Source organism: Sapajus apella, unplaced genomic scaffold (genome assembly GCF_009761245.1).
Source record: "Sapajus apella isolate SASKATOON/1434 unplaced genomic scaffold, GSC_monkey_1.0 scaffold146, whole genome shotgun sequence".
NCBI classification, from domain to species: Eukaryota; Metazoa; Chordata; class Mammalia; order Primates; family Cebidae; genus Sapajus; species Sapajus apella.
In genome coordinates, this window is record NW_022437086.1 from 1,143,763 (window position 1) to 1,156,084 (window position 12,322).

Consider the following 12,322-nt stretch of genomic DNA (forward strand, 5'->3'; position numbering starts at 1 on the left):
CACCATGAACATGATTTTTTATCCCAGTAACTCAATGGTGGTTCCACACACCAATGCCATCCATGTAACACACAGTATTGTTAGGATGAATGGAAAACACCCCATAATTTTCTCAGCTGTTGAAGAAAGGGCTTTCAACAAAGCTGGGATTACAGGCATATGCCACCAAGCCCAGCTAATTTTGTATTTTTAGTAGGTTCATGTTTTCACCATGTTGGCCAGGCTGGTCTCAAGCTCCTGACCTCAGGTGATCTGCCTGCCTCGGTCTCCCAAAGTGCTGGGATTACAGGCATGAGCCACCATACCTGGCTGAAAAACCCATTCTATACATATACATTAGCAATGAATAATCTGCAAACACGATTATAAAAATTCTACTTCAAATAACACCAATAGCAATAATATGCTTAGGAATAAATGTAATCAAAGGGTAAGACTTAAAAGGGGGAAATTATAAGACATTGCTTAAGGAAATTAAAGCCCAAATAAATGTAAAAACATGTCATGTTCATGGATTTCAAGACTGTATTTCTTAAGTTCGCCAAACTACACAAAGCAATCTACAGATTCAGTGTTATTCCTATGAAGATTCTAAAGGCCTTGGGACAGAAATGGTAAAGCTGATCCTAATTTTCATATGGAATTTCAAGGAACCCTGAAAAGCCAAACCAATCCTGAAAAAAACTCCACATCTGGAGGTTTGCACATCCCAATTTCAAATGTTATTACAAAGCAATAGTAACCAAAACAGCATCATATTGGCACAAGAATAAACAAAAAAGATCAATTGAATTAAACTGGGAGTCCAGACATAAAACAATACCTCCATGCTCAACTGATTTTAGACAAGATTCATAACCATTAAATTGGGGAAAAATGCTGTCCTCAACAAGTGATATAAGGCAACTTGCTATCCACATAAAGGGACATGAAATTGTATCCTTACTTCATACCACATAAAAATTAACTTAAAATGGATCAAAGACCTAAATATGGCAAAAACTAAAAACTCTAGAAGAAAATGTACAGTTAAACCTTCATGACCTTAGATGTAGCAATAATTTCTTAGATCTGACACACAAACCACAAAAGAATAAATAAATCAATTGATTTCCTCAAAATTGAAAATTGTTTCACCTCAGAAGACATGAAGAAAAAAAGTTGAAAGATGAAACTGTAATAATAGGAAAAACAACTGTCTTCTAGTATGCTGTCAACACTCAACACAGAACACTTCTGTTAACAGATGCATGGGTTTGTTTCCCCACACAGACCAAATCTTGGGTACCAGCTGGGTGTCCTACAGTACAATCCAATTCTGACATAGATAAAGCATCGGACCCCATAGGCTAAGGGCTCAGTCCTAAGGACACAGGGCATGCCTCTTGCTGCTTACAAATTCAACTGACAAACACGAGAATGGTGAAAAGAAAGTGACTTTATGCCAGAGCTTAGCTGAAGGGAACATACAGGCACTTGCCTTAAGGAAATCGCTTCCACTTTCAGGGCAGAAAGCGGGAGCTTTAAAAGGGGGACTTGGCAGGATGGCATGCAGTGGATGGGGTGAGGAGGTGCAGGGTCTATGGGACTTGCTCTGATGTTTTATCCATTAGGTGGTCTTGCTAGCACCACCACGGGCAGAGCTAGGTCGTAAAATGACTGTTGTCTCCCGGCAATCTCCTGGAGGGGGAGAGTCCAGGGGTGCCTGGATTGTTTCAAGGTTTGGTCCCTGGAACTTGTAAGTAAACACACAGTTAGAAAAGTTTGCAGTGTAGGCAGTGTCTGATGGAGAGACAGTAAAGCTTATAATTGCATTCCTAAAGAGCTAAGTAGGAAGTGCAGGAAAAGAAAAATGGTAAAATTAATTCATTTCATCTTTAAGAAAATACAGGTACTCAGTTATAAGATGATAATCACAAATAGTAGGTTCCCAGGCTATCTTCTGTCTGACTTGGCTACAAATTGGAGGCTCCCACAACACCCTTATTGGGTTCATCAATTTGCTACAACACATTACAGAACACAGGAAAACAGTGTACCTACTCTTGCTGACTTATTACCAAGGATATTTTAAAAGTTGCAAATGAACAGCGAGATGAAGAGATGCACAAGGTGAGGTGTGTGGAAGGGGTGCAGCCTCCCGTGCCCTCTTCGGATATGACCTCCCAGCATCTCTCCATGTTCAGCAACACAGACACTCTCCCAACCCTGTCCTTCATTACACAGGCAGATTGGTTACAGCAGTGGCCATAGGTGATCAACTCAAACATCAGCACTTCTCCCCTTCACAGAGATGGAAGTGGGGATGAAATTTCAAATCCTCTAAAGACAAGGTGCCCTTGGCAGCCAGCCCCACTGAGGCTGTCCAGGTGCCCCCAGCCATCAGCCATCTCATTAGCATACGAAAGACACATCATTTCATACATTCCAAAGGCTTAGCGCTCTGTCTCAGGACCTGCGGCAGAGATGACCACACGCTAACTCTTATTATGCTCCAATAACCCACGGAATGGAAGAAAAAATCTGCGCATTAGATACTTCATAACTGTCTGTTACCCAGAATGTATAAATAACTTTTACAAGTCCACAACAAAACAACCCAATCTAAAAACTGACAAAGGACTTTAACACACACTTCACCAACAAGCACATGAAAATATGCTTAACATCATTAGTCATAATTAAAAACATAACAAGATATCCTTTAACTCACGCTAGAAAAGTTACACTAAAAAAAAAAAGTGTTGACAACGATGTGCACAAACCTGAACTATTAAACACTGCTTGTGACAACATGAAATGGTGCAGCCTATGGTAAAATGCCAAAATAATTTGGTGTTTCTTCAAAAAGTTACAAATAGATTTACCGTATGTCTCACTGAGTTCATTCCTAGGTATATACACCAAAGACCTGAAAACAGGTGTTCAAACAAAAACTTGTATGCTCTTTAAATGTGTCAAGATCATAAACATGCAGGTAAATCTTGGGAACAGTTCCAGGAAAAGAAAACTGGATCAGAATGAAAAAACACATTATATTCCCAGGTGGAGCAGGAGGTAAAAGTGAAATGAGTTTGTAGGCTGAATTTTCATGTAGGAACCATGCTGCTTTCCTGATCTAGGAGTTATGTGGTGGTTACCTGGGAGAGTGTCTGTACTTTGGGTAAAATATTCTGTATTTACACTGTAAATCTGGTACAGCAATAACTGATGGGGAATCTAAAAGAAGAAACAGGTTGTACTTTGTACTGCTACTGAAGTTTCCTAGAAACTTATTGAAAGTAAATTACTTTTTAAAACGACCATATCAATATCATACCAGAAAAGCAGAGACCTCATCAAAATCCATTTTAGGGGTTATAGTTCAGCCAAAGCTGTGAAACCCTTATAAAACTCTCAATGTCAACAGAATCCACTTAGTTGATATTATATTTATTAGTATTAGAGACTACTGTGTGATATATTAGTGTTCAGCATGGTGTGGATATTGTATTGGTGTTTGGGCATGGTGTGATTATTACATTAGAGGCCACTGTGAGAATATATATTAGCAGCCACTGTGTCTTGGACATTGACAATATCAGGGCGTAGTCTAAACAGTGGGATTTGAGGGTTTCATTTTTCTAGATGAATTTCTTTCTCTGCTGAGTACTGTAAAGACTATGTCCTCTGCACTCAGGGCTGTGAAAAGGAAGCTTTTTACTCACCAATGAACAACAGCAAAAGATGACATGACCCTTGCGCTGCCGGGAGGAAGATAAAGCTCCTTGCTGCTTCTGGCACCTCAAAGGGAAGTTGGTTGGGGTGGTTTCTCACGCCCTCTGGTGGCACCAGGGCTCAGAACAGATGCTCTTGCTCTCAGTTTCTTGGTGGACGCGCACCCCCTCCTGGTTGTCCTGAAATACCTATAAAATTCAATATTCAGTTTATTCAGTGTCATACTTTCGGAAATTCAAACCAAAATGAAGCCCACTATATCCATATTCTTCCCAAAAACGGGGATGGAAGAATTATTTGGAAGCCATATAGAAGGAAATGAATGTACACACAAATTAAAACACAAAAACCTACTCAAAATAGTCCAGAGACTGTAATTGGAAATGCAAAACTATAAAAATCTGAAAGAAAATCTATGTGACATTGGATTTGCTGTTGACTTTTAACACACATCAAGTGCCAATTCATGAAAATATTCACAACATGGACTTTATAAAACTCAATTTTCTACTGTGAAAAATCCTATTCAGAGAACAAAAAGACAAGACAGACTGTGGGAAGATATTTATAAAATACTTATATGATTTCTAAAACTGTATTGAAAATATACAAAGAACTCTTTAAAGGAACACTAAAGAAAAACTAAAAACCTAATTAAAACTGGATAAATATCTGAGCAGACACCTAGCCAAAGAAAATATACAGAGAGCAAGGTGGCTCATGCCTATAATGATGGGCATGGTGGCCCATGCCTGTAATCCCAGAACTTTGGGAGGCTGAGGCAGGCGGATCACCTACGGTCACGAGTTTGAGATTGGCCTGGCCAACATGGTGAAACCCCCTCTCTACTAAAAATACAAAACATTAGCCAGGTATGGTGGTGAGTACCTGCAATCCCAGCTACTTGGCAGGCTGAGGCAAAAGAATTGCTTGAACATGGGAGGCAGAGGTTGCAATGAGTTGAGATCACGCCACTGCACTACAGCCTGAATGACAGAGCAAGATGCTGTCTAAAAAAAAAAAAAAAAAAAAAAGCCCCCCAAAATACAGAGATAACAAATAATCACACAAAAGGTTGTTCAACATGATGTCTCATTAGGAGATTGCAAATTAAAATAATGCTGAGATATCACTGCACACCTAACAGAACTGCAGGACTCTTAAAAGAGCTCAACAATAACAATTGGAGGTTGAAGAACAACAGGTACTATCATTCATTACTGGTAGAATGCATTAATGGTACCGCCACTTTGGGAGACAGTTTGGCAGTTTTTCCCAAAGATAAACAAGTCTTACCTACAATCCAACAAATGTACCCCTAAATTGTATTATGATTAGACAGCTGCTTTGAAAAATGATTTTCAAACAAAAACTAGCATAATCAACTTGAAATACAACCAAGCAATGGAATACCCATTCAGCAACAGAAAAGAATGAACTTTCAACCCATGAAAATAAATGAATGAATCTTGCAGGTATGTTGCTAAGTGAAGGGTGGAATTATGAAAATGCTATACATTATATGACTCCATTCATATGACAGTCCAGAAAGACACAACTACAGAGATGATAATCAGATGAGTGAGTGACTGGGGTGGGGATTTGAAGTATTTGTATGATACTTTAGCGGTGAATACCTGACACTATGCATTTGATAAAACCCATAGAATTTTAAAGCACAAAGAACAAATTACAATCTACAAAAATTAAATTACTTAGATTGTGGAAGTATCTAAGGACAAAATACACAGTGCAACCAAGAATCTAATTGTATTACCAATGTATGTTGCAAATGGTGGGCCAAAGGTACTGACATAAGTCATTTTGAATTAAGTAGAGTCTACAGGCTAAAAGTAAAATGTACTATACAAAAACAGTAGACTATTTTATAAAGTTATTTCCCATAGGGGTAATAGTTAATTTTGAAACCACTATATCTGTAAAAAGAAAAATAACCCTGATTTTCCACTATACTCTCGACACTTCACTTCTGACAGCAAATTGGGGTGGGGGATATTTCCCACACCAACAAATTTTCCAACTCTTTGGACAACACTTGGGTGACATTAATTACCTGGAGTTCATACAGACCCTACAGGTAAAGGGCTTAGTAACACCAGACTATCCCTAACCTCAGATGCCAATCAAAAGTAGTGAATCTCCAGTTTACCCAAACTTCTATATGACATAGCTAGAAACTAGGCACTCCAACACCCACTCCTCAGGTTTGATAATTTGCTATAATGGCTTATGGAACGCAGGAAAACACTTACTTATTATGTTTACTAGTTACCACGGTCTCAATGTGTGTATATCCTCCAAATTCCTATGTTGAAACGTAATCCCCAAGGGATGGTATTCAGAGGTAATTGAGAGGTGACTGGATCATGAGGGTACTGCCCTCATGAATGAAACCAAAACCCTTATAAAATAATCTAGAAGCCCTTTTCCCCATTCTACCATGTCAGGACATAGCTAGAAGGCACGATCTATGAGGGATGAGCCCTCACTAGACATCAAATCTGTCAGACTTGATCTGGGACTTTCCAGATTCCATATTGTAGGAATTTTTATGGAAGCTTCATCATGTAGACATGATCGATTATTAACTCAATCTGCAGTCCCTTCACACCCCCCAAAAGATTACACATGAAGCTAACAGTTACAAGCTTCTTACCATGGCTTGGTCTTTCTGGTGAGCATCCCCCAACCTGAAACCATCCAGGAACCCACAGAGGGCCCTTACAGAAGACATTCCTACCAGTCAGGAGATTCCAAGGAATTTAGGAACTCTATATCAGGAACCAGGGCCAAAGACCAAATATTAGAACACAGGATGTTGCTAGCACCCCTATTGTTCAGGAAATTATAAAAGTTTTAGGAGCCCTGTACCAGGAACTGGAGACAGAGACCAAACATATTTCTCACTAAATCCCAACCTGGAATCTAGATAAAAAATGAATTCCTTGTTCCCAATGGAACAAGGGATGAAATAAATTGCAGATAGTGGGAGCCAGTTTACTCACTGTTAGAGTGAGAAGCTACAGATGAGAAATGGGGGAAGCCTAGAATAAGCTCTGTGATAATGGATCAGAATATACATAACGTAAGTATAAACTCACATTTAGCTTAATATATACACAGATGGTTCCAGGTAGGAACCTTTATAATTAAGTGGGTACATATAAGTTAGAATACACACATAAATTTCTTTGCACTGTCAGCTGTGAGGGTCATGATGCAATGACCACATTTAGTGGCCAGATATAAGTTTTTAATACCATTCTCTAACAGGGCTCTTGTAAAAAAAAAAAAAAATGGCTGAAACGAGTACAGGAACAGAAAATACATGAGCCAGGATACTTCTGAAGTAACAGAAATAAATTGTAAATAAATAAATACATGAAATTATGTCAAAAGGAGCCAGTGCAAAGAAAGAGCTCCCAATGGCCACAAAGTATGAACAGAGAGCAACAAAATACTGTAGAATTGGATAATAACCAAAAGATTAAAGTAACTATCTGATTGTGTATCTATTGCATGGTATAAATTAATGATTAAACAGATACACAAATGAGCTGAATAGAAATCTCTTATACAGAAGAATTCCAAATACCTGATATAGACAGTCAGCCATCAAGGAGGTGGGGCTAACTCCCCACTCCTTAATTGTGGGCTCTGCATGGTGACTTCCTCCAAAAGCATACATACAATATAGACATGGGGAAAAAAAATAACTTCACAGTGAGAAACGGGAAAAAACTACCTAAGCCAGGTGATCAAAGTTAACATTAATGGTGATAACACATCTTGAGAGCATGAAGAGACTAGAATAGTACCTGCAAATCAAAAAAAAAATTCAAAGGCCCTTCCCCCAACCATCTGTATAGACTCCCTCCTCTCCACCAGGGGACACCAAAGTTAACCTGGAAGACTGGTTCAGGCCATGACGGGAAAGAGGTGGTCAGACATGCCTCATTATGCCCTACTACCTTTCGGAATTCAGGAAAAGCCAATCAGCATTTAGTTTCTTAACAGACCTTAAATCTGATAAGAAACATTTACAATCTATTCTCTCTGAAGCCTGCTACCTGGAAGCTTCATCTGCATGCAAAACTTTGGTCTCCATAATACCTATCATAACCCAGACATTACTTTCTATCGATAATAACTCTTTCAACCAACTGCCAATAAGAAAATGTTTAAATCTACCTATAACCTGGAAGCCCCACCCCGCCCTAACCCACTGGGTTGGCTCAGAATACATCTCTTCAAATATTTTATAGACTTTGATTCTTTTTGTGAACACACTACATATCTGATCTGCTTCCCCCAAACCCATAACCCCAGTCTAATTATGACAAAAACACCAAGTAAACCACAATGGAGGACATTCTACACAATACCTGGCCAATCCTTCTAACTGTTCCAAGTCCTCAGAAGGAAAGTATGAGAGGCTGACAGCCAAGAGGAGCCTGCCATGAAGACTAAATGTCCTGTGGGATCCTAGACAGAAAAAGGCAGAACTAAGGGAAACCAAATAAAATGTGAGCTTATTTAATAATATAGTAACAACCAGTCATTAACTATGACAAATGATGTAAGATGTTGGCCAGGCATGGTGGGTCCTGCCTGTAATCCCAGCATTCTGGGAGGCAGAGGCGGGAGAATCATCTAAGGTCAGGGGTTCCAGACCAACCTGGCCAACATGGTGAAACCCCATCTCTACTAAAAATACAAAAATTAGCGGAGTGTGATGGCAGGTGCCAGTAATCCCAGCTGCTCGGGAGGCTGAGGCAGGATAGCTGCTTGAATCTGAGGGGCAGAGGTTGCAGTGAACTGAGATCACACCACTGCACTCCAGCCGGGGTAAGAAAGACCCAACCTCCAAAAAAAAAAAAAAAAAAAAAAAAGATGTTAATAACATATCTGATACATGCTGATATGTTAATAAGAGGGGAAACTCAGTTGGCTCTATGTGGGAAATCTGCATTTTCTTCCCAATTTCTGTGTGACTCAAACTAATTTAAAATAAAACCTTTATTTAAAAATTGTAATTTTTTTCAAATATCTGCTTAATTCTTTGTACTAATAAGTAGTAATTATTGACACTAACTACTCCTACTTTTTTGCGGGGGGGGGGGATCGGGCGGGTAGAATCTAGGTCTACCAATAGGCTGGAGTGCAGTGGCATCATCTCGGTTCACTGCAACCTCAACCTCACAGGTTTAAGCAATTCCTCTGCCTCAGCCTCCCAAGTAGCTGGGACTATAGGTACACATCACCACGCCCAGCTAATTTTTTGTAGAGTTGGGGTTTCACCATGTTGGCCAGGATGGTCTCAATCTCCTGACCTCATGATCCACCTGCCTTGGCCCCCCAAAGTGCTGGGATTACAGGCGTGAGCCACCACGCCTGGCCACTACTGCTACTTTTTAAAATAAGAGCATTCATGATGCTGCAAAATAAATTATGCAAACTAATATATAACTTCAAGGAAATGCCTCTTTTACATGTTTTATGTTAACACATACATGTAAACATATTTATCGTAACTTCTTTTCTCGTGGTGTGGTTCTCTCTAGGAAAGCTGGTCACCTTAGAACCAGGAAAAAAATTCACATTGTGGAGACTATTTCGATTTCGATTTACTGCTGAATGTTTTCAAAAGTGCGACTTTGTTAAAAAAAAAAAAAAAAAAAAACAAATAGCAAATTGTAACTCAATCGCTTATTCTAATAAATGCTTGTCTTTATTTTGTTTCCCAGCATTCCTTTTAGCTACAATAGAACAGAAGCAAGTATTTGCCACTGGGAAAAAATATTCAAAGACAGGAAGAATGTAAACAGAATTTGTGACCACAATCATTCAATGTTTCATCACAATGCTTTCTAATACAAAAGAGTTTAAAGGGATAGTCAAAGTTATTCCCCCAAAGATGCTTTCTGATGGAATTAGAGAAATAAAAGTGGCAGGACGTTCAATGTGACTGTAGATGCCACTGTGTCTTATGGGAAAAAATAATTTACCTTTTAGAAGATCAAAAAGAATTCCTGGAAGCCCAGACTCTGGAATGTTTCTAAATTTAGATGTCAATATAACTAGTAATGAATATGATAAAAAGGGATCTGGGCTTTGTATAATAAAATACCAAGGCAGTATTTAATGTTCCAAGGGAAAAAGTTATGCCTGAAATACAGTTGACAATATCAGAATCAAAATATACTTCCTGGCCAGGCATGATGGCTCACACCTGTAATCCCAGCACTTTGGGAGGCCAAGGCAGGTGGATCGCCTGAGGTCGGGAGTTTGAGACCAGCCTGACAAACATGGAGAAACCCCATCTCTACTAAAAATACAAAATTTAGCCAGGTGTGGTATGCATGCCTGTAATCCCAGCCACTCGGGAGGCTGAGGCAAGAGAATCACTTGAACCCAGGAGGCAGAAGTTGCGGTGGGCTGAGATCGTGCCATTCCTCTGCCCTACTACATCTGTAAAAATGCAAATTCACTGAGCCAGACTAAATTGTGTACTCAATGGAAGGCTGATCAAGGGTTCAAAAGAATTTAACCCTTTGTCTCTTATCTACTTCTGACATGGAAGCAGCCCCACTTCCTGCTTCTAGTTGTTCCACCTTATTGGACCAAATGACTATACATCTTAAACATATTGATTGGTGTTTCCTGTCTCCCTAAAACGTATAAAAGCAAGCTCTACCCTGACCACCCCACCTTGGGCACACGTTGTCAGGACCTCCTGAGGCTGTATCATGGGCATGTCCTTAACCTTGGCAAAATAAGCTTTCTAAATTGACTGAGACCCGACTCAGATATTTTGGGATCACAATCCACAGTCACCATGGTGTGACAGCTGACTACAGCATTCAGTACAGAGACGAGCTATACAGGTTAGCAGCCTGGGAGCAATAGGCTATACCATATAACTTATGTGTGAAGTGAGCTACACCATCTAGGTTTTATAAGGGCACTCTATGGTGTTCACACAAAGATGAAATCACTAAGGACAAATTTCTCATAAAGTATCCACATCGTTAGGAGATGCTTGAGTGTATTTTAAATGGTTAAAGCCTAGAAGAAAAAAAAAGAAACTGAACTCCTGTTATGATTTAGTAACAAAGATTAATAGAGTTAACATATTTCATCTAATCCAAGATGCCAATGATTAAAAGACATTTTATGCACCATCACAAATAGGTGGCCAATTAAACCGACTTTCTAAATAACAAAAATGTGAATGTAGTTCTATCCATGCCAGGAAAGTAACATTAAAGTGAATTATGGTTTTGCTGTGTTAAAGCAAAAAAGGAAGCCGTTAGCGTGAGATCTTCCCTAAGCAAACAGAAACCGAACTTGGAGGCATTTAAACTGACTTTTAAAAAATAACAAAGCAACCATGGTCAATGACAAAAAGCACGGCTGCCAGCCGGCTATATGACTATGGCCGCTGAGGGAACCATCCCCACAACAGGCGGTCGCCCAGCTGGAGCCAATGAGAAACCTCACTCAGCTGCCACTGCGAAGAGCTCGCAGCTCCAAACCGTTTTCCATTTGGTGCTTCAGGCATGATTCACGAACCTTTCCTTTGCTCAAATAAACTATTACTTATTTATTTATGTATTTATTTATTTTTTGGTTTTTTTATTTATTATTTATTTTTTTATTATTTTTATTTATTTATTTTTTATTTATTTGAGACGGAGTTTCGCTCTTCTTACCCAGGTTGGAGTGCAATGGCGCGATCTCGGCTCACCGCAACCTCCGCCTCCTGGGTTCAGGCAATTCTCCTGCCTCAGCCTCCTGAACTTTAAATTTATTTTGCCTAAAATTCGTCTAACCCCTAAGCCCTAAACCCTAGCCCTAACCATACACGACTTCCTACGTTTGCACTGATGTTTCGGTGCTGATTACTAAGAGTGCTGTATCAGCCAGGCCGCGCGGGCAGTGCGGATGTGATGGTAACACTGTGGCCTGGGACCGTGCATTAGCCTCACGGGCGTTTTCTACACGAACACCGCGGGTGTCGTATTCGTATTTCGGATGTCTATCTGCCTTAGGAACGCTCTGTCTGTGCTCTGAGGCTGCGGTGCGGACCTCACACCGCGGCCGCCTGGACTTGGGTCGGGAGAACTTCCGCGCCCAGGATTCAGAGGGGCTTTTGCCGTTCAGGTTTCCTCGCCGAGACCTTCTTCCTGGTCTCCAACCCACAGCAGTCAGGCTGCAAACAGGAAGGATTTCACTCACCGTGGACGCGGCCCGGAGTTGTCCCAAAGCGAGGCGGTGCCCCGAAGGTCTGGGCTGAGAACGCTCCTCTGTCCTCTCGGTGCCCGCGCCGGGTCTGTGCTGAAGAGAATGCAGCTCCGACCTCGCAGCGGCCCCCCGTCTGTGCTGAGGAGAACGCCCCTCCCTAGACTGCCATGCACGCCGGCGCTGTGATGCCATGACGCCGTGACGCCAGCGCCGTGACGACGTGACGCCGGGCGCCGGCGCCGTGACGACATGACGCCGGCGCCCTGTCGCCGGGACGCCGTGACGCCATGACGCCGGGACGCCGTGACGCCATGACGCCGGGACGCCGTGACGCCGG

At 40.9% G+C, this 12,322-nt stretch overlaps 1 protein-coding gene and 1 long non-coding RNA gene across 4 annotated transcripts in view; one reads left to right on the top strand and one right to left on the bottom strand.

Annotated features, from left to right (window-relative positions):
• LOC116540927 overlaps positions 1-9,878 on the top strand; it is a 54,956-nt gene extending 45,078 nt beyond the window's left edge. For both annotated transcript variants that reach the window (XR_004264643.1, XR_004264644.1), the window contains one exon: positions 9,486-9,878. This is a non-coding gene — a long non-coding RNA (uncharacterized LOC116540927). The remainder of the gene's footprint in view (positions 1-9,485) is intronic.
• The window catches only part of LOC116540925 (putative protein FAM157A), a 29,119-nt gene extending 16,935 nt beyond the window's left edge, over positions 1-12,184 (bottom strand). For both annotated transcript variants that reach the window (XM_032264750.1, XM_032264751.1), the window contains exons 1-2: positions 11,980-12,184; positions 3,708-3,905 (exon numbers count right to left, since the gene is read on the bottom strand). In XM_032264750.1, the coding sequence (XP_032120641.1) occupies positions 3,813-3,905; positions 11,980-12,177 (291 nt within the window). In that variant the 5' untranslated portion in view covers positions 12,178-12,184 and the 3' untranslated portion in view covers positions 3,708-3,812. The remainder of the gene's footprint in view (positions 1-3,707; positions 3,906-11,979) is intronic.
• Between the last annotated feature and the right edge of the window lie 138 nt (positions 12,185-12,322).